Source organism: Helianthus annuus, chromosome 1, assembly GCF_002127325.2.
Source record: "Helianthus annuus cultivar XRQ/B chromosome 1, HanXRQr2.0-SUNRISE, whole genome shotgun sequence".
Taxonomy (NCBI): domain Eukaryota; kingdom Viridiplantae; phylum Streptophyta; class Magnoliopsida; order Asterales; family Asteraceae; genus Helianthus; species Helianthus annuus.
In genome coordinates this window covers 55,603,994-55,630,834 of record NC_035433.2, presented here as the reverse complement: position 1 = coordinate 55,630,834, position 26,841 = coordinate 55,603,994, and the positions used below count along the sequence as shown (strand labels likewise).

At 39.3% G+C, this 26,841-nt stretch overlaps 3 protein-coding genes across 4 annotated transcripts; 2 read left to right on the top strand and 1 right to left on the bottom strand.

The window, feature by feature from the left end:
- Positions 1-6,171: 6,171 nt before the first annotated feature.
- On the top strand, positions 6,172-10,429 carry LOC110878751 (probable 3-hydroxyisobutyrate dehydrogenase, mitochondrial). The gene is made up of 10 exons (XM_022127114.2): positions 6,172-6,370; positions 7,250-7,338; positions 7,423-7,537; positions 7,677-7,827; positions 8,462-8,544; positions 8,650-8,745; positions 9,016-9,158; positions 9,512-9,596; positions 9,844-9,923; positions 10,199-10,429. The coding sequence occupies exons 1-10, from the start codon at positions 6,275-6,277 to the stop codon at positions 10,284-10,286; spliced, it is 1,026 nt and encodes a 341-aa protein (XP_021982806.1). The 5' UTR covers positions 6,172-6,274; the 3' UTR covers positions 10,287-10,429.
- A 5,668-nt stretch (positions 10,430-16,097) lies between these two features.
- On the top strand, positions 16,098-17,771 carry LOC110878750. 2 transcript variants are annotated; one of them, XM_022127113.2, is made up of 2 exons: positions 16,098-16,621; positions 16,867-17,403. In XM_022127113.2, exon 1 carries the CDS (start codon positions 16,441-16,443, stop codon positions 16,585-16,587), a length of 147 nt encoding a protein of 48 aa, XP_021982805.1. In that variant the 5' UTR covers positions 16,098-16,440; the 3' UTR covers positions 16,588-16,621; positions 16,867-17,403. The 2 variants fall into 2 exon arrangements, with proteins under 2 accessions (XP_021982805.1, XP_035835368.1); XM_035979475.1 differs by lacking the exon at positions 16,867-17,403 and adding an exon at positions 17,411-17,771 and having other exon boundaries at positions 16,103-16,621.
- A 968-nt stretch (positions 17,772-18,739) lies between these two features.
- Positions 18,740-22,406, bottom strand: LOC110878749 (beta-adaptin-like protein A). The gene is made up of 10 exons (XM_022127112.2): positions 22,259-22,406; positions 21,549-22,187; positions 21,246-21,444; positions 20,940-21,168; positions 20,462-20,628; positions 20,175-20,384; positions 19,972-20,082; positions 19,691-19,867; positions 19,246-19,581; positions 18,740-19,154 (listed from the first exon to the last, which is right to left on the bottom strand). The coding sequence occupies exons 1-10, from the start codon at positions 22,309-22,311 to the stop codon at positions 18,858-18,860; spliced, it is 2,418 nt and encodes an 805-aa protein (XP_021982804.1). The 5' UTR covers positions 22,312-22,406; the 3' UTR covers positions 18,740-18,857.
- Positions 22,407-26,841: the final 4,435 nt, after the last annotated feature.

Sequence of the window (26,841 nt, the reverse complement as noted above, 5' to 3'; positions counted from 1 at the left end):
TACACTCCGACTATCGATCCTTAATGGGTGTCTCCGCAATTTACCTTTTCGGGTTTCCAACAATCACTCAACGCGTTCAAGCAAATGTCTCAAGTCCAACAAATGCAACATTACCAAGCACTCCAACAAATGATGCTACCCAACTCGTTTGAATCTCAAGCGCAATTCCAATCGCAACCGCCAACATCCCCGGTTACGATGATGAAGAAGTCGTCCCCGAATCGCCACCTCAAAATCTCAAGCGCAAAAAAACACAAGGGGAAGACGGTTGAAACCGTAGTCGAAACCAAAGGCGGTTCGAAACCAAAGCTGAGACATTGGACAAAATTAGAGAAGGAAGCGCTAGCAATTGCGTGGGTTAGGTCCTCAACTTGCCCGATTGTCGGTATGAACCAAAGTTTATTTTTTTTAATTTAAATTTAAAGAGATTTATTTTTATTTTACTAAGGCATTTTTTTTTAAATTTAGGGAACAAACAAACGGGTACCGGTGTTTGGAAGGCGATAACGGAAAAATTTAACGCGCTTATGGAGCAAGGCCCGATGCGTGATATTGACTCCGTCTCTGGCAAGTGGCGTAAAATGAGCAAGGCCATCAACACCTTTAGCGGTAATTATAACCAATTTTACACTAATCCTCCTAGTGGGAGTAACGAGGAGGACATTATCAACCTTGCTTTGGCTAAATGGGACTCTCAGAATACAACTCATTTCCAACACTTCCGAGCATGGAACGTTTTAAAGATAGAAAACAAATGGAGGCCGGTTCCAAACGAGGTCGCAACCGCCAAACGGAGTAAAACTTCCGAGTCCGGAAGTTTAGTGCGGGAGGCTCCACCGCTCGTTGTCACATCGACATAAATGACGACCTGGAATTTGATGAGGAGGTGTTTGCCGTTCACGAGTCGGAACGTCCCCCGGAAGGGACAAAGCAAAAAAAGAGGCGGTCGGAAAGAGAAAAGAGGGCGGCTCGAGCCAAACGTCTTCCGGGGCGGGTTCGAAAATGGACGAGTTGATATCCGAAATCCGTTCGTTCAAATAGCTCACGACGGAAAAATATAGTTATAAGAAAAACTTGTCGGCCGACCATGCTCGAGAGGAGGATTTTAGGATTATGAGGTTGGATCTCGACTCGGTTCCGGAGGATGAACGCGAGGTTTACCGGAGGATGAAAGAGGAAGTTAAGAAAAAATTGACGTCGTAGGTTGTTTCGTATTTTTAGTCGTATCGTTATTTATTTTTTTCGCTTTTATGTTTTCCGTTTCTAGGATTAGTAATTTTATTTTTTAGGATATGTAATTTTTCTTTATGTTATGTAATGGATTTAATTATGTTGTTTTATGTTTTAATTTTATTTAATTTTTAAGATGTTTTTATCAAGTTAACTAAAAAAGTTAAAAAATTATAAAATAATTGGTGTGTGGTAGGCCCATCCTCCATCCCATTCATTTTGTTAGACCATGTATAGTGGTAAGTTGGTATAATGCGCTCACCATAGGGCATTATCCGACACGTGACGTCCTAGTCACACTTGGGCATTATAACAAAAAGTGGCGTAGTGGGGCATTATGCCAATAACCCCCCATTCAATCATTTCACAATTATTTTTTTTTTAATTTAAAACATAAAAAACTTCATTAATTTAAAAAAAATTACACCACTTGAAACTAAAAAATAATAACTGAAAAAAAAACCGAAAATAAAAAAACATAAAAAAAACAGAAAAAATAAAAGAAAGTTAAAAAAAAAGTACATCATCTAAAGTCCATATTTTTCTCTAATTTTTTGGCGACGCATTTGCGCAAGGATCAACGCATCGCCTTGTAGGTGGTCGATAGGTTTGGACAAAAACTCAATGTCCTTTTCCATTTGCCTCGCCTCTTGCATCTCGTTAAACTTTTTGGTTTCGGCCACTCGTTCCTTCATAATCTCATAACGTTGGTGGCCGAGGTCGCGAATGTCTTGGAGACGACGGTTCATCTCCTCGAAATCTTCCTTTAACTCGAGATCGGAAGACGACTCGACCGTTTTTTTCCCGGTTCCCTTTCTTCTACCGGTGGGTCGGACCAACTCTTCTTGAATTTCCTCGTCAACGTCCACCGCCTCATTTAAATCAACATTGCGGGCATACGATGTCGGAGTTGACGGGTCAACGGAGGATGATGTTTTTGACCTTTTAGCTCGACGTCTACTACTAGACGTCATTGGATTAACTAGTGCCCACTTTGGACTTTTTCGTAGTAGCTCCCAACACTTATAGTACGTGAAAGGGCATTTCGTCTTCTCGAACTCCCCCAAAGTCTTCGTTAAAACCCCGACGTCACTTTCACCGCTCGGGCGAGTATCGTAGTTACGTTGGTAGACTTCTTGGAATGCATGACACTTGTTGTTGATGTCGGTCCATTTGCTAGAAATGGAATCTTTGTCCCGATGTTCGCCTTGACCCCACGTGCTAAAAAATAGTGCACGAACCCTATCCCAAAAAACCGGGTCCTTTTGAAAGTTTGCTACAAATTAAAAAAAAAATTATAAGTTGTATGTTAAAAATTAAAGTAACAAAATAAGTAAAATAATATATATATAAAATAGTTACTGGTATCTTCGTCCTCCGAAATGTCGAGCCACGCCCGAGTCAACGTGAATTCCTCTTCCTTCGTCCATTTAATGATATTTTTTGTACGCCGAGGTGCGTCTTTTTCCTTCTTCTTATGCGACCTTTTGCCGCGTTTCGATTTATTTTGCACCGGTTCCGGTTCGGGTTGCGTCTCCGGCACGACATCGACATCGGGTTCGGGTTCGGGTTCGGGTTGTGACGGTTGAGACCTGCCGGCTTGATCATAGCCGAAAGGGGGAGGCACAAACGGAGTGGCGTCACTCAAGTAAGCCGCGTACGTTAAAAAGCTCGGGTCCATGTCTTGAAGGTTATACGGGTTTTGCGGTTGGGTTGTGTTCGGGTTCGTGGGTCTTGCGGGGACACCAAAAGGAGGTCGGAATGGATGCATGGTTGTATAAAAATGTAGGAGAAAGTGGGTGTTTTTTTTTTATAAAAAATAGAAGAAAAGTGGGAGATAAAGTAGGAGATAAAGTGGGTTTTTTATAAAAAATGTGAGAATGTGGGGTGATATATATATGGTGGGTAATATTTTACATTAAAAAAAATAAATAAATAATATGACCGTTTGTCAACGGTAAAAAAGCTGGGGGCCCCCCTAATTTTAAGCGTTTTAATTAAAACGCCGGATCAATTTTTTTTCGAAAATAACGTCCGGTAACGCCGGCGGGTGTAGTGGTTACCGGGGCGTTATAGGGCGTTTTTTTTGAAAATTTTTTAAAAAACACGCCTCACTACGGGCGGTCTTAGGAGGGTCATCCCATGAAGGATGGTGATGTGGCGTCCTACGTGGCGGCCCATTCTCATGGGAATGACCATCACCATACCCTTTAGTCTAATTAATTTGTATAATTGCGACTTATTTAACTTAAGACCAAGACTAGTATATAAAAGATACATTATTTCTTTGTAATATTCACAATTGTTATCGATAATTCTAATAAGTTTCATTAGGCTTTTGCTTAAGACCGAAATTAAATCGATAAGTTTTGGTTTGGGGAAGTTGAAACTTGAACCCGTCTAGTTTTGGACTTCTGGGTGTTTTCGGACTTTTGGGCTTTGTCAAGTTTGGCCCAAAAACAATTTAATAAATCATAGCAAGTCCAACAAATAAACACTTTTAGCCCATTTCGATGTCAATTATTGTGTATTATACATTTTTTCTAAATATCTTGCATCACAAAAAGACATGAAATGTAAAAGTTACTAATACTATAACAGAAGAAAATGAAAATAGCTTAGTGTATAACCACAGTAATAATTTGAAAAGAAAATATATGACGCAAATGCTTTTTGATAATGAAAGGCATATAAATAATCTGTATCGTGTATACGATGATGTAGTCTTGTCATCACAACTTATGATATGACTTGTTGAATACATAAAGCTATATTGGTTAATGTTCTAGTAAAAATGTTTATTCATAATTTATAAATGGATTTACATGTTAATTACATGACTAAAAACGTGTCTAAACATGTTCAATCTTAATCATGGTACTGAGTTATGTCAATACTCAATAATCATGTTAAACGTACAGCGTAATTCGTTTTATTCAGCTGCTTAATTGTTTTTTAATCATTTTTTAACATGTGGTGTATATTTCATTTGTATTGTATTGTATTGTATTGTATTGTATTGTATTGTATTGTGTAACCCGTGCATTAAATATGTTTAGTTAAATATGTGCGGATTCAACAACTTTATTAAACTCGTCGTGCCAAACACTACCTATTTCATACAACAAACCACCAGGGGTCGGCCCAAAGCAACTGCTAGGTGGGCGACCTCTCTGGGCCCAAATCGAAACAGGACCCGAATTTTTTTTTTTTTAAAATTATATATACATATAAGGTTATGTTCATTTGTGAACAACCTCCATGATAGTGAATACTAGTGAACTAATCATAGCCCCTGATTTTTAATATACAAGTGTAAATCAAAGGCCATGATTTGGTGATGAGAATACACTAGTGTATTTTACGATTTGATGATGTAAATCAATGACCAGGATTTGTTCACTAAGTTCACAAATACATTAATGTTCACTCTAGAACCCCACCCCACACATATATATATGGTTAGGTTCATTTGTGAACAACTCATTTGATAGTGAACTGTGTGAACTAATCATAGCCTTTGATTATAATTACACAGGTGTAAATCAATGGTTAGAATTTTTTCACTCAGTTCACAAAAACACTAGTGTTCACTCTAGAATCTCACCATATATATATATGGTTAAAAAAATATGTATGTTTAAAAAAAATAAAGAGCCTAGATTTATGAATCAAAAACATTTTTGGGTCTTTTCGGAATTTTGATTTTGTGATTTTGTGGCTCAATTTGCCAATATATAGACTTTATTATATAAATGTATGGAAATTTGCGAATATGACCTAAATTTTTTATTTCTCAAAAGTTCTTTTTTAGGATTTTCAGAGACGGTCCTGTAAACAATATTTTTTAAAATAAACCACGTTTTAATATGGATATACACTAACTAACGTACTTGAAATTAAAATAAAAATCCATGTAAAAAGTTTACAAGTATTTGTTATGTACGCCTAACTATTATTGTTAGGTGCTGCTGACATGGATCCAATCCTTATCTCTTATACCAATATAAAAAGTCTCTCCCTCTCTTATTTTTTTAATAAGTGATTTATTATAATTTTAAATTAAAAATAGCAAACCAAAACAAAGAGAAAGACTTGTTTTCTTAATGGGTGATGAATAAACGTCCCGCTATTTGAGGTAATACAACGACAAAAGACGACTCCATACACTATTAGGCTATAGGGTGTGGTCATGACCCTCATGATCATCATGACCCTCCATATAGACATCACATCATCCATTTTTAATCCATTATTCAAAAGCACTACCCTAAGGGTGTGGTCATGTCCCAAACCACTATCCCCTTTATTTTTGTTAATTTGTTTTTGTCTTAAAATTATCAAATGGGAGGGTCGTGGTAATCGTGGTTTAATCCATGGGAACCACCATCAATCAAGGAGGGGGATGGTATACCATTTAATTAATGATCCTATGTGGAAATAATGTTCCAATCCATGACCCCCACACCTCATGGCCTTAGACTATGTGTAGTGGTAGGGGAAAATAATGCCCTCATCTTTGGGTGTTTTGCACCGTATGACGGTCCAGACAGCATGTAGGCACTGTGGGACATTATGTGTAAGTGAGCTTGAAATCTTGTGGAGCATTATATTCTAATAGAATTAAATAAAAAATAAAAATAAAAAATGTTATTGGCCAAAGATTCAGAATGTGTGCGACATTGGCGTTTTATAAAGCACGCTTCCGGCATTTTTTTTGAAAAAAAACGTCTCAGGGGCGATTTAAAGGCGTTGGAGGCGTTTTTTAGGGAAAAACGCCAAAAAGCCCCCCTACGGATTATCTTAGTATAAATTCACCATCTCTGGTTAAAAAAAAAAAAAAAAAAAAAAATCCACTGTCTAAAGACCTATCACAGTAAAACCAAGTTGAGCTAGTGCTAATTGACAAAAGATAAGACTTGTTGCTTGAATTTATTTATTATTACTTCAGTCCAACAAGTGTCAAACTATATGTTCTTAAATCTTACCCAACACTGGAATATATATTTGTCTCAAACTGTCTTGTGTTCTTCATCAGTCAACAATGGCGATTTACAGGGCGAGATCACTTCTAACACTCGCTAAATCACGATATACAATTAGAAGATTTTCTTCATCAATCATCCCATCTAACTTGGAAGTAAGATTCTAATCACCATCATTATACATTTATGTCTTGTAATTATTCATCTTCATAGTATTTTCCCACTGTTGTATCAAGGATTTCTATAATATTTCGTCACTTTCAAATGGATTTATCTAAAATCTCCTATTTTTTTAAGACTTGATATTGATAGTTGACTCTGAAAGTCATATCTTCCAGACTTGACTTTACTAACCCGAACCGAAACCAACTGCAACCCGAAACATTGGGACGGGTATCCGGTATGGGACTTGGTGTATGATTAGATTTTAAAAAATTGTTAGGTATGAGATGGGTAGGTAGGCTATTTATTAGGTAATACTCGACCCAGTGACCCGAAACATGCATGATGCATACCCATTTATTTATTTGAATCATACCCGTAAACATTTTATTTTTAGTGTTTTTTTTATTATCTTGGATGATAGAATAATTCACTAAGTTGGAGTTTTTGTAATTCTAATTTTCTTGGGTAATAGCATTCTGTAAAAAAATTAAAATAGTAAGAAATGTATTTGGAAATCCTAACGGTTAATTTTACCAAACTAATGGGTATACCATATACCTGACATCCTGGTATGGGGCACAATTTTACAACCGCGTATGTGACCGAGATTACCAATACCCATACCAAACATGTCGCATTGTCATCCCTAAATTGGATTAAGTTTTACACATAGTATAAGAAACATCTTAAAATCTGGTTATCTAAGCCCTAAAAGATCATAAGGGTAATGGCCAAACACTACAAAATTGATTATTACAACTCATTTTGGCATATCCAAACACCCTCCATTGGTAATTTATTCCATTTATTATGTTTTTTTTGTTGTAATTATATATATGTTTTTAATATGACTTGTATGATGATTACAGAAGGTTGGATTCATAGGCCTAGGAAACATGGGATCCAGAATGGCTAATAATTTGATAAAAGCAGGATACAATGTTGCAGTTCATGACATGTATTTTTCTCTTCTTTTTTTTTTTTTTAAATTAACCTGTTAAAGTTTATTATTATATTTATTTAGTGAAACTTTTTCTATCAGCAATCTTAGTGTCCTAAAGATGTTTTCAGACAAGGGAATCACCGTAAAAGGATCACCAATGGAGGTTGCGGAAACTAGTGATGTTGTAATTACCATGTTGCCCTCGCCGTCCCATGTAAGCTTATACACATTCCATTAGATTTTCCAAATTTTAGATTATACCAAAAAATCTAAATTTTATTTTCTTATTTTATCATAATAAATGTCAATTTTTATGCAGGGTATAGTTTAAAGTTGTGTGGTTGTGTTTTTAGGTATTGAATGTTTATACCGGACCAAATGGTTTACTTAACGGTGGGAATCCAGTGAAGCCGTGGTTGTTCATAGATTCATCTACAATCGATCCTCAAACAACAAGAAAGATATCTTCAGTTGTATCTAACTTTGCATTGATTGAAAAGAAAGGTATATAGAAGAAGGGGCGCGATCAATACAAAACCAATTTTAAGTAGAGAATAGTAGTGCACGAAATACACTGTTGCATTTAAAGACACAGGTTTAAGTGTCTATGCGGTTGTCGCAGTTCTCTACTTAAAAATGCATCTGTATTATAATCTATCATCATGTAAACCATTTATTTTTGGTTTGCAATTTAGATGTTAGTTGCCGATTAATCGCTAATCGGAGGTTCACCGACTAATTTTTATCTAATCGGCCAATTAATCAGTAAGCGGTCAACAATGGTCAAATCCAGTCTTAATTGGCCAAAAATCGATGGCAGTATGATAGGATTAATTGACGGAATTCACAAGTTTTGACCAAAAATCGGTGGCGGTCTAGCGATTCCGGCCAAATTCCAGCCAAATTCTTGACCAAAACTTGTGAATTCCGTCAGTTAATCCTATCTACTCGAAAATATGGGTCGAAGAAGGTGTTAAAACATGTCTACTTAAAAAATACATATAAAAATGTGTGTGTATACATATAAAACTGAAAATTACATATAAAATTCCAATCTGATTAATCCTGATTAATCGCTAGTCAGTACTCCACCGGCCGACTAGCGCCTAGTGATTCTTACAACACTGGTTTTTAATAGATTCTCGGGTGACACCTGTCATGCTGGATGCCCCTGTCTCCGGAGGTGTTCCTGCAGCCGAGGCTGGAACACTTACGTTCATGGTATAGATTAAAATTGTGTTTTTCCCGTTAATTTAGGCTAGATAATGTTGGTGTTAGCATGTTTTTTAAATCAAACGAGTAAACGCGCTATATGTGGCATATCAGGTTGGCGGCCCCGAAGAAGCTTACAACGCTGCAAACCATTTATTTTCATCTATGGGGAAGAATACCATATATTGTGGTAGTGCAGGGACCGGTTCGGTAAGTTTTCGTTGACTTAATATTATGTCGATGATCGGTTAGTGCAGCGCGGAACAAAATGGTTACATTTTTTACCCCTAAATTTGTTAAACGTTAGATGTTCAAAAGTATGTGTTGGTCCAACCCGTATTTAAATTTTAAATCATGGCCTGAACTGGTTTTGACCCGTTACGTGACCAGTTTTGAGGTAATAACTATCTGAATTTCTGAAGTGTGTGTGATTTGATATTGTAATGTCATGGTTTTGACTTTTGACACTGGTCAATTTAGGCAGCTAAGATCTGCAACAACTTGGCAATGGCTGTAAGTATGCTTGGTGTTTCTGAAGCCTTTGTTCTTGGCCAGTCTTTGGGTATTACAGCCACTACTTTAACAAAGATATTCAATTCTTCAAGCGCTCGTTGTTGGAGCAGGTAATACTTTCTGTTTTATATGACGATATTGCCCTTTTTGTTAAACCAAATCTTGATTTGAGTGACCACAAGGGCTGGCAATTGGGTACCTGTTAAGACACGATTAGACCTGTTTGACTGAAAAATACACCCTTTGACTTTTTTAATTTTTAAAATAATTAAAATTACAATGTTAGGATCTATCATTTATTCATCTTTGTACATAAAACATAAAACTGTTTTATAAACATGGGGTAGAAAGTAGTTAAACGAGTCGTAATCATGTTTGAAACTTATGTTGTGCGCGCCGTCAGAAACCTGTTAAGACACGATTTGCCAGCCTAAAATGACATCATCATTTATACACTTGTCAGTGATACATATAATCCAGTACCTGGTGTGATGGAAGGGGTGCCTTCCTCAAGAAATTACGATGGTGGCTTTGCATCTGCGCTGATGGTATGTTAAATTTCTCGCTTTTTTATAATACATTGTTTACGGTGTATATTAAATTTTTCCGCGTTTTAAAGGGGACTATTTTTCTCTATATGGGAAGTTAAGAGGTAGTCTTCAATGTTACAAGATCATGTTGTTTTGGTGTTTTTCTGAAAGTTGGGTGATTTTCTTCTCATTCGGCTAAACTTTAGGGGTAGTTTTGTCATTTTTTTAAAATTCAGGGTCTTGATAGCTTTTTATATTAATGCAGGCTAAAGATTTGAATCTTGCTTCAGCATCAGCTAAAGAAATTGGTCTGAATTGCCCATTTACTTCTGAAGCAACAGACATGTAAGAATCATGATCACTCCTTTTCTTAAAAAATAAATAAATTATTAATTTTTATGGAAATAACAAGATAACAAATAATATGTTTATTTTACATAATAGTGTATTTTTTATATTTTGATATTACAAGGTTATATTTGTCATCAAACATGTTTTTTTTTTTTTTGTCGGAATAGGCGTTACTGAAACCAAATACATATTAACCCAAGTTGTGTTGGTCTAAAAATGTAATATCGACATTTCATCGAATTCATGTGGTCGTTTATTTTGTCGTATAGATTCACAAAGCTTTGCGACGAGGGTCATGGGAGAAAGGACTTCTCTTGCGTTTTTCGCCATTTTTATTCGGGTAAGGATGAATTGTAATAAAATTGGTAAATGAGTTACCTAATTCTAGAGCTTGTGACTTGAACTGTGTTGTAGATGTAACTGAAATAAATGATGGTTATAATTTATTATTTAAACTAGGGTCGTAGTTACCCGCGCATTGCGCAGGGACGTGGTTGGAATTCAGAACGTATAGTACACCATGACAACCGATAAATAAATTTGTAGAATTAAATAAAATGATATCTAAATGTGTTATGCTATTTGCGTCGTAACTCGGCTCTAAACATCAAAATAACAAAGGTAAAAAGGGGTAAACGAAAAAGAAAACGATAGAAACTCGGCCGGTTTCGGTGCTCTCGTTATAGGAAAGAAAAAGAAAAGTTGAAAAATGTGTTCAAAAGAGTATCAGCGCGTTCGTTAAAAAAACTAAACTAAAAAACCGTTCGCCACACTCGTTATAGCAAAGAAAAAGAAAAGTTAAAAATTATGTCTAAAATGGTACCAACGTGTTCGTTAAAAGAACTATTTAGGGTATAAAAGTAATTTGGTTAAAATAAAAAAAATATGATAATTAAATTAAATGGGTTGCAAATGAAAAAAATTACACTAAATAACAAAATAGACTAAATGATAAAAAAAACACTATTTATCTTCAAATAATTTATATATAGATAATAATTATCTTTCAAAAATATATATATATATATATATAGATAACAATAATAATTGTTCATTATCTAGTTGTGGACACATTTCCAGATTTTCTAATTTATATATATATACAAATTGTATGTATAGGTGTGTGTGAGAGGGGGAGGACCGTCACAATCGTCCGGATGGAGACGGGGAGGACGCCGCTGGGGAAGGGGCGAAATGGGCGGAGGTGCGGCGCCAGTGGGAGACGATCCAAAGCCGAATCCCACATCATACAGCCTAAGGCTAATAGAAATCAACGATTCGGTACAAACCGTTTGAAAGTTGTATTTGACATCCCATAATAATTGATTTGCCTAAGTTGGTTAACACTTTCTTGTTTGCATCAATAATATTTAATAGGAATCAAAGAAGCTGTATATACTTTTTTTTTGAACGGCCGACAAAAATTTTATTAATAGTAGCAAGAAGCTACAATCCAAATTTACATCGTTTTACACCAAACTTAACACCAAAACAAAATTACATAGCCCCTAAATTGAAACGGCTCCAATTTTCCCATGAAAGAGAAGCCATTTTTGACCGACTCTTCACCCATAAATACGCCATCGATTTAATCTCATCTAAGGATTTAACGACATTCGGGACCGCTTGATTGAAGACAACCTCATTCCGTACTTTCCATATCGACCAGAAGGTGACAAGAATGACCGCATGGATAGCTTTACTCTCCCTCGAGCTCGATCTTGGGCCATGCAATGTGAGTAGGTCTTTGATACCAAATGCTATTATCGGCGGCATCCTACACCAAATTGCCAAGTTTTGCCATATCGATTGAGCGAAGTGACACGAGACAAAAATGTGATCGCATGTCTCTGCATAATCTCCACACAGAACACACATTTGGTTCGGCACCGGTACGTTTCGTCTCGCCAACGCGGCCATGGTCGGCAACCTCTCCATGTCGGCCCTCCAAGCTACTATACCCACCTTCTTGGGGACCCAGTTATTCCATTCAAACACATGATCTGGACTTACACGACCTGCCGATCCAAGAGACTTTTTGATACTTGCAACACAGAATGAGCCATCAACCTCATAGTTCCATTTCCATACGTCCGGCCCCATCAACCCTACTTTATCACTCAGTAATGTCACCAGTTGCTGCAATTGAGCTGATTCTATCGGCCCAAGACTGGACTGGGCCCAGGCCCAATTGAAAACAGGGCCGGCGATTCCACCGGACCAACGTTCAGCCACCCGACAGTCTTTAGCCACCTCCGATTTGAACAACTCAGGATACTTTATATATAAAGGACTCGAATCAGCCCAGCTATCCAACCAGAAGTAAGTGTTGTTACCGTCCCCAACAACTGATGAAAAAGCGTTATTTAGGTCCATACCGGCTGCAGAAAACAAATGTCTTATGCTGCAAATATTCTTCCACGGCCCTGCAACTGACGTCTTTACCGGGATGTCTTTCCAAGCCCTCGAGTTATGGTGAATTGCCCAAATAATCCTACGCCACAATCCATTTTTTTCCGATTTAAAACGCCACCACCATTTCGCTAACATAGCTAAGTTGGCGTCTTTGAGTGAACCGAAACCTAGCCCCCCATATTCCACCGGAGCAATTGTATGTTCCCATGCTACCCAATTCATCTTAGCCTTTTCTTCCGAGCCGCCCCAAAAGAAAACCCGACGAAGTCTATCCAACTCTTCTATCACTTTAACCGGTGCTTTGAACATAGAAAAATAGTATGTTGGTAATGCGTTTAGTACCGATTTTAGTAGTGTAATCCTCCCACCATACGACAACGTTTTAGCCTTCCATATTGATAATCTACTTCTGAATATATCTATTACCGGTTTCCAATTCCGAACTAAGTTCATATTAGCACCCACCATTAAACCAAGATGTTTAAAAGGGAATTTACCTTGTTTACACCTCAACCGAATTGCCATGCTTTGTACCTCCGCCTCCTCCACACCCACACCATAGATCCAACATTTTTCTAAATTAACTTTCAAACCGGAAGCTAGATGAAAACACCTCAATATACGCCGCAAATTATTCACATTTGAGATCGACCATTCCCCAATAAAAATAACGTCGTCCGCATAGATCAAATGCGACAAAGACGGTCCATTACTTGTGATTCTAACCCCATGAAACAAGCCGACTGATTCAGCTTCCTTCATAATGCCCGAAATTGCTTCCATAACAATTACAAACAAGAAAGGGGATAGCGGATCCCCCTGTCGAAGCCCACGGGAGCACACAAATTCTCTAGTCGGAGACCCATTTACTAAAACCGAAGCTTTTGCCGAATATAGAGTAGCCATAACCCATGTACACCATTTACTCGGAAAATTCATTTGTGCCAAGATGGAGTTAAGAAACTCCCAGTTCACTGAATCGTAAGCCTTGTTAATATCTACCTTAAAGAACATACCACTCCGTCTTGACTTCTTCAACCAACTGGATACCTCATTAAGGACAAGTGGGCCATCCATGATATTTCTTCCTGCCAGAAACGCCGACTGTTGTTCCGAAACCAACCCACCCACCACTCCTTTTAATCTATTGACAAGAACTTTCGAAATTACTTTGTTAATAACCCCAATAAGACTAATGGGCCTAAAGTTTGCTGGGCTCACCGGGTCTTTTATTTTTGGGATTAGTGCTATGAACGATGACGTACAACACGGATTAAGGGAACCTGATTCATAAAACTTGTTGAACAATTTAACCAAATCCTCCCGAAATCCTGCCCAACATCTTTTAATAAATTTAAAGTTGAAACCATCCGGTCCCGGAGCTCGGTCCCCATCACAATCCCACACTGCTTCTTTAATTTCCTCCACTGAAAATGGCCTCTCCAACATAGTAGCCTCTTCGTCCGAAATTGTATTTAGATTCGGACATACCAACTTCGGCCGAATAGGCATAGGCTCCGTGAATTGATTCTCAAAAAACTCATACAAAGACTCCTTAATAGCAAGGGGGTTCGTAATCCAGTCACCATCAATCAATAAACCATTCAGTCGGTTCGTGCTGATATTAGAGTTTATAATATGATGAAAATATGCAGAATTTTAATAATGTTCCAAATATGCGTTATATAAATATCGTAAAGGACCAAACATTAATTATACATATTAACATTTATAAGTTGATGAAGTAAGCGGGTAACAGTTTTCTCAATTGATTGGCCACTTTGGGCGGCACTTTTGACTTCCGTTTTTTTTTTCTTTTTCCATATAATAGTTATTTATAGGTTTTTTTTTTTTTTTTGAAAGGTAATAGTTATTTATAGGTGATGCCAAATTATAATTTTATCCCAGGTATAAAATTACGATTTCGCCATCGATTCAAAATAAAATTTTGCTTTTGCCCCTTGCTTAAATTTACGATTTTGCCCTCGGTTAAAAAAACAATTTTACCCCCAGTTCAAAATAAAATTATGGTTTTGCCCTCAGCTAGAGTCCTGCCAAATTACGATTTGGTTCCCAGTTTAAAATTATGATTTTGGCCCCAGCTAAAAATTACGATTTTGCCCGCAGCTAAAATATTACGATTTCGCCCCCATTTCAAAATAAAAAAATTGGTTTTGCCTTCAATTCAAAATATTATTTTGCCTCTATTTTAAAATTATGATTTTACCTTCGCTAAAAATTGCAATCTTGACATCGTTTTTTTCTTTGGCAAAACCATGGTAGTGTTTTATTTTACTTTCTTGACTTAATTTTGTTTTTATTCATGCCAAATAGCTGCCTAGCACTCGCTAATTGGTCCTAACAAGTTATTGTTTTGCCCCCAACTTTAAATTACACGTTTGTCATCGTTTTAGTTAATTTTTTTTATCATAACTATGCTACTGTTTTTCTTTAATTGGTTAACTTGATGTATCTTTTTTGATATCGTGCTATAGGTAGCATGTATAACTAACCGCGTACATGTTATTAACCTAAGAAATACTCGGTTTAGCGCCCCGCAACGCGGGCGGCGCACAACTTTAGCTGCCTAACACTGGCTCATTAGTCCTGAAAAATTACAGTTTTGCCCTGAGCCCAAAATTACGGTCTTATCATCGTTTTTTTTTCATAGCAAAATTATAGTAGTCTTTTTTTTAATTGATTGAGAATTATTCGGCCATTGCCTCGCAACGCGGGCGGGGCATCTACTAGTTTAAAACATTCAATAATTGGAGTGCAACGTTGGTATTTTATAGAGTTATTGGATTTTATCACTTTCAACTATTGGATATTGGCCGCTGCTACTCTCAACTACCACTTTGACTTCCACCACTCCCAACTTAACATTTTGTGTGTTGTGTCACTCTACATGTGAACATTTCTTAATGTTTGACTTGTGTTATTGGTGATATTAGAGTGACACTTTGTGAATTACTAATGATTGCACGCGAATCTGCTCCTAAAAGACAAAAGAGGAGCCAAAATCCACTCAACCGGGATGACACAACACATAAAGTGTTAAGTGGGGAGTGGGGAGTGATGGGAGTCAAAGTGATAGCTGAGAGTGACAACGGCCAATACCCAATAGTTAGGAGTGATAAAATCTAATAACCCTATTTTATATACATATTATATTACGATTTCATCAAAGATATATACCAAAAAAAAACATATAAACTAACATGGTTGATATGTTATATTGCGTTTTTATTCCTTACGATTCGAATCCGATTTTCAAAACGGGTTGGATATTTTTTTAGTACTCAGTGACGGATGTCACATTCTACCTAATAAAAATCAAGATATCAAACACTTATTTTTAAATTTGTTAGAGCATTCACATTCAATCCACCATATTTTCACCCTAAATTACACTAAAAAACACTATATTTTCTCTCTCATTTTCAATTAAATAATATTTTTTATACCTTTATCATTATTTTTTCTCTCCTCCACTCACAACCACTTTCAAAATATATTACAAAATTATAGGGGGTGAACAGTGTCCCCCAAATATACAGATGAACAGTAATATTTTCTCTCTCCTCCACTCACAACCACTTTTTATACTTTTTATATTTAAAAAACACCACACACATAATTTAATTATTTGGATGTGAATGCTCTTACATCTAGCCATATTCTATACCATCAATATTTTGAATTTATGACATTTACTATATATGATATTTTCTGTAACAGAATAACTCAACTACCCTAAAAGAAATAAAGAGATGGGCGTTAATATCTTTGCCAAACATGCCACTTTTGTCATTTTAATTCTTATGATCCAGTTATTCTGCTCACAACTTGCCAGATCTCCAAATTTCCAATCAATATCTTCTACAGTTACGTCCAAATTTGATCTCTGTGTTCCAATAAAAACACGTCTACAGAGTTCTTGCTGTTTACGCACAACAGGTGTTTGACAAAATGCCTGAGTGAGAATTCTCGTCCAATGAATTGATCCTTTGTGGGTATTGTTCATAACAATCTGAATCGTTCAAAACCCTAACCAATTTCAAGAATCAGCAGTAGAAAAAGGGGATATAGGATTATGGCAGTGCCGTGGAGTGTGTCACTGTGGATGGCGAATATGGTGTGGTTGGCGATTAGTGGTTGGGTTATTTCTTGCTTAACTGTTGCTGATGAGATCGCCGGTTCGATTCGGACCGGTGATATCGGTCCGTTTCATGTCGGCTAGGTTCTTATTTGCTACCGGTTTTAATTTTGTGCAGGTTAGCAGTTTTGTCTTCTGCTGTGTTGATAAGTTTTATTTTACCCTGATTTATGTTCTTTAGATGTGTTATTTGTAACCTGATTTCTCTGATCGTTATGTTTAATATTGTTTCTGTGGTTACAGTTTAAAATAATTTCTTACATTTCTGATATGATTATGTATGTGATTGATAGTGGGTCTGGTGTCATAGCAACTATAAGACCTTTAAATGAGTTATTATTTTTTTTATTATATTGATTCCAGCTATAAGTTCTGAGCTTTATTCAGCATGATCTTGTGCATATATGAATTGGAGAAGATGTATGACATATGCAGTTTCAGTACATTGGCTGTAGTTATATCCAGTTACGGAGGGCAATTTCCGACACGACATGAAAACAAACAGGTTTTGGACTGCCATATCTAACCTGTTTAATAAACGAATTGTGTTCGGGTCAACCTTTATAACTAAGCAGGTCGACTCACCAACTCCTTTAATTCAACATGTCATCCCGCTAACATGCTTATGGCCGGTTTAACTCTTTCTTTACGACTTGATTACTTCCCGCCAACCATATTGACGAGTTTATATAATCAGGTTAAACGGGTTGTGTTCGGTTACTTGATTTTAAGTGTGTGCATATTAGAGTTGATGTTTTATATATGAAAAAAATATGGGTTATGTTTGGGTTTAACAACTCAACCTGTCAATTGCATGACACCCCTGTTTCCAGACACACCCTTGATGCGCTACAGTTATCGTCCTCAAAATTACTCAGACACTAATATCAACTTTCATTTGTTGCAGGGTTGTAATGATTTCAGTTTCTTTTCAAGGTGATAAAAAATGTAGTTGTTGTGTGCTTGAAAGATGGCATGATCAGTTTGTGGTGTATGATCAGTTTGTCTTATGTTCATGATTTCGAAACTATTATAATCGATACAAAGTAGGTCTTAAAGAACTAGTTTTGTACTCATCCAACTTTTGGTGTTTATATTAGTGCAATTGAGACAAATTGTGATGTATGTTTTGTACCCAATGTGACCCGAGCATCGATGTTCATATGCTCGTCACGTGTTTTAACAATCACCTGTATACATAGGTTACAATTTCGACCTGTTTATCTATAATACGTGTCACCTATTATGCGCGTGCACTGTTTGATTCACCCGGTTTTAACATAAAATTTAGGCTGAACCGTTGACTATGATTTTGTGAATCGCCTGGTTTTGACATAAATTTTAGGCTCAACCACTAACTATGATTTCGTGAAATGACGAATTAAACCGGCAAGGTTGGCATTTTGATAGTTTGTTTTAGACATTTGAACCGTTTTTCTTTTCATAATCTATAGATTGTATTAAAATTAAAAAAATTTATACAGAGTTCAAATGACTGGTTTCATGATTAAAGCCAGATTAAACCACTAAACCATGTGAACTGAGTGTTATATATAAAAAATCAACGATTGCAAACATCGTTTCTTATATCTTCAGTTTTGGTACGCATGAAGTTCCACTAAATGGTTTGTTAGGTGAGGGACAAATTTCAAGAAAAAAGAGACTGAGGTGTGTCATTCTGTCTTCTTTGTTCTTGAAGAAGGTTTGGATGAGGAGAAGAGACCGATCACAGTGTAAATACCATTTTGGATTCCATGATTATAATGAAGATGAGGAGCAAATAGCATCCACCTACACGGCGTCGATCTATGTCTCCAACATCAACAAAGCCACAAATTAAAAAAAACTTTTGAAGTTATTGTAAGTTTTGATTTACAATAAAAGTAAATGTGTTATATTTTAAACAATTGTTAAATTGCACATTATTGTAAGCCATATAATATTACAAAAAAAAAAAAATATTACAAAAACATATCTTATTTTAGCTTTTTCAACATTCCGCCGCAACGCGCGGGTAACGTTAACTCATTCCTATACAAATTCCAATTCCAACCCCAAAACATTCCGCGAACTAAACGCGCCGTTAAGTCAATTATGTGAATTGTTATTTATTATTTAACACATTAATTATCTAAAAGAATTCCTGAAAATGAATATATAGGTTTTTACATTTTTGTCCCGCTGCACAGGATTCATTCAGGGCCAGCCTTGAGCTTTTCGCCATAGACTAATAATCTACAAGGAAAAGAAGTGTTTATTTTATTATCTCCAAAACACGTAATGTTTGCGGACACAAATTACACAAAACAACATTTTACAAGTCTATAAAAAGAAACAGCGATGCCGATGCGATGCTAGGCCTTGCCAAAATTTGAAAAGGCTGATTGAAACAAGGCAGAGAAAGCTTGGGAGGCCGTCTCGTCGTCAACTTTAATCTTTATGTGCGCTTTACTCGTGGATAAATTTACTACACACTCTACTAGGAAGTTTGAGGAGGGCTCATCTGCTTTTTGTGCAAAAAAGAAGAGCTTGAAATTCGGGGCTTGTCCACCTGAAGCGATACAATGGATGCAGTGAAGCTGCTGCATGTGGCGTACAAGTACTTGGGGACTCGTCATCGCTGCCACACCTTGTGGACTTATAGACACTTCCTGCAACCAAAACCACAATATTTTTTTAAATGAATGAAATATATATATATTTTTTTTAAATGGAAAATGAAATAGAGAGATTGATGATAACCTGTGATGTTGAAACAGGAAGTTGGCGCCATTTCTGCTGAAAAGTGGTGGGATCAAGCACAGCTTTAGCATTCAGCTTCAAAGGAGGGGGGGCAGGAGAGGAAGACAATCCGAGACCAAAGAGGTCATCAATGACGGAATTTGTTTGTTCAGCATGTGGTTCAGTTTGATCCAAAGATACAAGCGCTGCTGTTTGGTGGGGTAAAGAAGAAGAATCTTGTTTCGTTGTGGTACCCAAAAGGAGGTCCTCATCATCATTGTCAACCGCAATATTTCCAACCTCTTCTGAAAACGCAAATGGTCCTTGGTGTTCCTTGTCTGTGAACATGTAACAAGGCTGCCATGCCACCATACCAATACATAAACAACCGTTAACTGCTGGATGCTTCCGTTGCTATTACATGCAATTTATTTAATGAATTAAACAAATAGGGTGGGTGGGGTACCTTCTGGTAGAGGACAGATAGACTGTTAAACTCATCAAATATACGATCTTTGATCTCACTGCTCTGAGTATCAGCAAAGACCGAAACAGCTTGCTTAGTTGGATTTACTACACTATTTGCCACAGATACATTATGCTGCAAAAGCCTGTAGTAGAACAACGCTCTATCATGGACATCCTGCGCCAAATTCACGAATAAAATATATTATATTATATATTATTATTATGATTCCATGTTATGTACAATAAATAATAGCATAGAATGTCAGTCAGTCAGTCAACCTGATGCATGTCAGCGAGACCAGCAGCCAATGCAGAACCTAAGGCTTTTTGAGTCTCTGGTGGTCGTCTGAAAAAACATTTCATTACTGCTGTAAGAAGATGCAAACGTACCTGCACAGTTTAACCATTACACAATTAAACCAAGCATACGTAGACGACCAATATATTATTATTCAACAAAATTAATACAAATAATTTGTTACCTCAGGAGAAGGCTCATCCTCCCATTCATCAACAAGACCTTCCAAAGCATAAGGAGCATCCTGCATGTCTTGAGCATACTCACCTAACATCCAAATAAGAGCTGCCTTGGCTTTCGGCTCTTGTACATTATTGCTGCTTATGTTCCCAATAACCGCAATGCAATCATGACTCCATTGCGGGTACTTTCGCAGAAGATCTTTTACAAGAACCTAAACAGATCATACAATCTTACTACTTTCTTTTTCAACAAAGAAAGAAAGAAAGTCTGGTCTGGTGTTTGACTTACAAGTGTTTCTGCAGTAACATAGTCCTTCTCCATCTCCAAAAACTGAAGCAGCCTATCAACAATCGCATTTACGTCGTATTGCTCAAGTGCAATTTTTCCAACTGCTCTGATAGATTCTCTTGCAATCGGGATATCAACATTTGCAGCATATTCGCACAATTCAGTCACTAAAATGAAGATGAATTCAAAAACGTCATCAAAGAATACATACATATATATATATATATATAGGAGAAGGATCCGTTAGGAACCACCCTTTATTGCGAGAACCGCGAGAACCAATGTGAACACAACCAAAAATACCTAAAAATAGCGAAAAAACACACATTTTTTTTAATATTAAAAATATATATATTTTATGTGTGTTTTTTAGCTATTTTTAGGTATTTTTGGTTGTGTTCACATTGGTTCTCGCGGTTCTCACAATAAAGGGTGGTTCCTGACGGATCCTTCTCCTATAAGAAAACAGAATACTTGCCTATTTCATAAGTGTTGCTCTCATTTGCGACTGCGGTCAACATTTCAAGCTTCAATTTCTTAACATAGAAAGGTTCATTGTATTGACAATACAAGTGCTTGTAATCTGAAGCAAACAACATTGGTGCGCGCATAACCAGAAGATGCAAGTGGCTAAGAACAGCGTATGATTGCTCGGGGCTCCCAGAGCTCACAAGGGTAAGTAGAGGAGCTTTGATACGCTCATACACCTAAAAAGCACGACGATGATGACGCATGCTTTAAGAAACACGGAAATGATGACTAAAGTAAGTAAGTAAGTAAGAACCTGTTGATGGACATCTGTCATGGACAGGGTCAATTGTAGAAATAACTTTATGGTTGCTAAAACAACAGCACCATTTGCATGCTGAAGCCTGTCTTCTAAAAGATTCATGATATCAAATATCTCGTTGCTATCGGGCGGGGCATACTTGGATACCAATTCAAGAACAGTACACTGAGCCCATTCACTGAAGTCCTTGATCCTGCAAGTCACTCAGCCACTCAGGTAGATGTATCTATCTATCTATCTATGTTCACAACACAAGACAACACGACACGACATGAATGAAGAGTAAGGCAGTAGTACCTGTTTAATAGGTAATAGATGACTGGTTTGCTAATCAGTCCCTCTCTCTCCCTGGCTGCTTCTTCGGATGAAGCTGCTGTACCCCATATCTCTTGCAGAGCAGATAAAGAATTAGCAACCACCTGGGGATCGGGGTCATTGAGCAAGAGATGCTTAAGAAGCTGGGGGAAATCAGCATCGAGGCATGTGGAAGCGGAAATATGATAGAGTTTGAGGACCCCGACAGAGGCGATCATTCTGACATAAGTGTTGGAATCCTTCAAGCCAGCAGCGAGAGGGGAGACGAGGTACTCAACGAGATTAGGGACGCGAAGGGAGGCGAGACTTCTCAAAGCCAAGCCACGGATGATGGGGTCCTGGTCGTTGCAATCTCTTTGGAGGAAGTTGATGGTAAGCAGTGCCAGATCGGGATTGTACTTGGCGTAATTGCCAACGTACAAGTAACACATTTTCTTCAGAACGATATCTGAAGTAGCGGAGCACATAACCATCTCGCTGAAAACGGAGGAAACATCGATGCCGATTGTCATGTAGGAGATCACCTTCTTGAACAGATCTCGCTTCGAGTCATCCGTCCCAGGGGCCCGACTCCCCGCCAGCTGACGAAGTTGCATCTTCAGATCCGACACCTCCCCTTTACTGTTCAATTCAATTCAATTAGGGTTTTCAATTTCAATTAAATTAGATCGATAATTATAATCAACTAGTACCCGGAGGGTTGAGAAGGCGACGGAGATCGCTGAGATTGAGCCGGAGGAGCCATTCTTCTTCGATCTTCGATCTGATTGTTTCCTTTCACCTTTCTTCTTTCTTCTCTTCTCTTCTGATTGTAAGTGGTATTTTATCATGTAAGTTTGTTTGTTTACAAAATTAACGATCAAAGATTTTACATGTTTGGTTGGGGTGCAAACCAGCTGAGCCGAATCCGAGCTCAAGTGGATTCGAGCTCGAGCTCGTTTAACATATGAAAGCTCGAGCTCGAGTTCGGCTTGATTCGAGCATTATTTCTAAAGCTTGAGCTCGGCTCGAAGGTAATTTTTCAAGCTCGAGCTCGGCTCGGGCTCGACTCGTTTAGTATTTATTAATTAATTTATATTAATTATAATTATTATTATTATTATACATATAATTAAGTTATTTTTTTATATTTATATAAGTAGAGGATCCTTTACATTAATCCAGAAGTGTGAGAAGGTTATTATAACACTATATATAACACTATATAACACCATATAAACACCGTATAACAATATGTAACACCATATAACACTATATAACAAATATAACACTATAGTTTGTCTGATAGCATGTCTATGATAGATGTGTAGTGTTATATATTGTTATATATTGTTATATAGTATTACATAGTGTTATATGGTGTTACATATTGTTATACGGTGTTTATATAGTGTTATATAATGTTATATATAGTGTTATAATACACTTCTCACACTTCTGAATTAATATACACTATCCCTACCTGAAGGGGTATGGTCCCAGATCTCGCGTCAGCATCGACCGCGAGTGACCATTACCCTTATCAAAACCCCCACTAGCTAACAACCTACCTGTGTCCGTGCGGGAACGCGCAGACCAGTGGTTGAATCCAATCTGCCCAATGATGGAGGAGGACTTACCTGGAATATGAGAACGGTATAGTGATGCGGCATGGCATCACATCTGGCGTATGAAAACGGAAGTATTCACAGCGATGCGGCCTAGCACCGCATCCAGTGAACACTTCTATCAATACAGGGAAGCTGGATAACAGCAACAGTCACCACAGACGACGATGCGGCCTGGCACCGCATCTCGCGTATTTCTTGATCAAAGAGTAAGACGCGGGAACATCTATAGTTACCGCAAACAGCGATGCGGCCTGCACCGCATCCTGTGTACTCAACAAGTGGGACTGACACCACAGAGCAAGTAGCATCAATGGCAGCCGCCTGTCAGGTCTACGTAAGCGACAGACTGACGTGGCTTCACCTCCATAGCCGACATGCCTGACACACCTGCAAAGGTGCAGCATGTCGTCAGTCTATCCGTCCACCTCCTCCTTCACTCCTCGGCTATAAATACCAACCCCAAACCAAGTTTAAGGTATCTCTTCACAACTCTCTCACTACTACTACTATCATACTTTACTTCCCAAGCAGACTACTGATTCTCACGCCGAAGAGTGGTAACAAGGAGCACCCCCCACCCCATCCTCCTTGTTACGAGTCACGGTTTGTTTCCTTGTGCAGGAGATCAACCGGCAGGCGATCCAGCCAGCGATCCTCGAGAGGAAGGGATTAACCCTTCTTGACGAGACCAGTGTGTTAACCCTGCCCGGTTAACCATTGTTTCATCATTGGCGCCCACCGCTACTCTTAAGCACTTTTTTGTACCATCCCTCTCCCTCTCAAAAAGATCATGTTTGATCGTCCGAATAACACTACTGGGGATAACCTAAACCCCACCAACTCAGGGACTGCGAGGATCCCTCTTCCAATCCCAAATCCTAACCACGTTGGTACATCAACGCAAAAGGGTCCATCTCTAACGTTCGAACACGACCTATCACAGTACGCATCTGTGATCCCTCCGGACATGGACCCTCACACCTGGTATGACCAGCAGGCAGCCCTGCTAGCCGCAACATACAACCGAGCTTGCGCTGAAGCGCAAGTACAAGCCGGGCCTACCCCGGCACCACATACACCTGCGGTTCGTATTTTACAATATGACGGCAGGGCACCCTCACGTCCAGCCTCCAGAAGCAGGCGTGAAGTCCGCGGATCCTCTTACTGTGAGGTCCGCACAATAAATGAGGACGATTCCTCATATGGGTCCCGCACCAGAGGCCCAATACAAAGCCGCTTGGGCCCCCAAGGCGATAACAGGCGGCAATCCACAGTCCACCGCAGTTCCGGCATCCAAAGCCGGCTGGGACCGCCGCCCCAACACGAAGGATATGGCCGTACCGACCCGGACAACCATACATATTACGGGGATTCTCATGCCACTAGCAGCAGAACGGGAGGACGCAACTATTCTCCTCCCACTCACCCCCGCAACACATACCTCCGCGCTGCAAAGCGCCACGAGAACCAACCCTACAGGCCAAGAGCCGCAGCCGAAAATTCTAAATTCGCGCCAAGAATCGCCCACGCCCATGTCACCACCACAAAATTCCCATTCAACATTGGGAAATACAACGGTTCGTCCGACCCGGATGATCACATGAACATTTTCATGGGCGCAGGGTGCAACGGCAGGTGGGATGAACCCACCTGGTGCCATTTTTCCCCCAGACCCTGACGGGTCTGGCTAGGGCTTGGTTCGATTCTTTGCCAGTGGGATCACTGGCCTCATTTGAGGAACTACATGCAAAGTTCCTCGCACATTTCAGCCAGCAGCGACGTCACGTACGTGATACGATGGACGTCATGAATATCTGGCGCAGGGACGACTAATCTCTCGAAGCATTTGTCGTCCGATACAATAAAGAATGCCTGTAGATAGGCGACGTGGCTGACCAAATGGCACGTAACCACTTCATCAAAGCCGTCAGAGATGAACAGATGGTTATGACTATCTCCGGCAAAGATGGCTTGCCAAAGAAATGGGAAGATGTCATGACTGCGGTCAAGACATACGCCCAGACTCAGCGGTCCCTTAAACCGCACCTCACAAAGGCACAACCCCAAGCGGAAGGTCAAATCTCCCGCTACGAGCCCAAGCGCAACCGGGACGCAGGGAATCGCGGCAGCGATTCGAAACCATACTTCCCGCGTACCAACCAGTTTGATGCAAGGGCAACAATTAACGCCCAACGGGATAACCGGGCGTCAAAGAAAGAATCTCGGGACCGCAACTGGACCGAGATCACCAAGTCGCCGAGCGAAGTCCTCCTTACGGACGCGCAAACCCTGCGACCGGCCCAACCAATGAAGTCCAAGAAAAATCAAGATCTCACTCTCTATTGTGAGTATCACAAGGACTCGGGCCACACAAGAAACAACTGCATCAGTCTCCGACTGGAGATTGAGCGGGCCCTAAATGAGGGGAAACTGCAGCACTTGTTGCCCGGTGGGCAAAAAGCCACCAAACGCATCACCCCCCATGGCGAGGGCACTTCCTCAGGGAAGAGGACCATGTATGTGGCCTCAACCCATATGATCAACGGAGGAAACGGAAGGCCGCACAAGGCGGCCAGAAGACCGGACAATGACTGGAAAGACGAGCAAGTCGTCTTCCCAAAAGTTCGAGGCGGTCCGCGCGACAGGCGCGCCGTCGTTATCACCGGCCAACTAGCTCATTACTGCACCGAGCGATTATTCATCGACCCGGGTAGTACTTCTGATATCATATATGAGCAGTGCTTCAACCAGTTTGATCAGTAAGACAAAGATCGGTTGCAAGCAGTGGATTACCCGTTCGCCGGGTTCGCATGGGAAACTGTCTTTCCCCTTGGCCAAATTACGTTTCCTGTGCGCCTCACCAGCGGAAGGCACACACGAACAGAAGAGGTAAACTTCATGGTTTTACCTCATACTTCCAAATATGACGTGCTCCTTGGGAGAGAATCACAGGGTGATTTCAACATGATTACGTCCGTACCCCATTCTGCAATCGGTTTCCCAACCGAAACAGGGGTCGCGATAATCTATGCACGCAGGGAAGTTATGACGTCGGACGAACTGCGTCCGACCAAGATAGCAAGGCCGACCCCCAACAACCAACCAGAAAAATGGGTCCTCAACGCGAAATACCCAGAACAAAAGGTCACGTTGGGCCACGCCTTGTCCCCCAACACCAGAGCACACCTGAAGCAGCTGCTCTTCAGGAACCAAGATATTTTTGCGTGGGCACCCACAGACATGACCGGGGTCCCACGCGACATTGTGCAACATTTCTTGAATACCTTACAAGGTATCAAGCCGGTGATCCAAGGCCAACGCCACCTTGGATCCGCAAAAAACCAGGCGATGCGTGAGCAGGTCGAAGAACTGCTCTCGGCAGGCATCCTGCGGGAAGTCAAGTACCAGACTTGGTTGTCCAACCCGGTCATGGTAGAAAAACCATCCGGGGGCTGGCGCATGTGTGTCGATTACAAAGACTTCAACAAAGCCTGTCCCAAGGATTGTTACGCACTTCCGGAAATCGACGAAAAGGTCGATAACCTCGCACCATTTCGATGGAAGTGCTTCCTCGATTGTTACAAAGGCTACCACCAGGTACACATGGCAATCGAGGATGAAGACAAAACGGCATTCCGCACCCCTACCGGAAATTACTACTATAC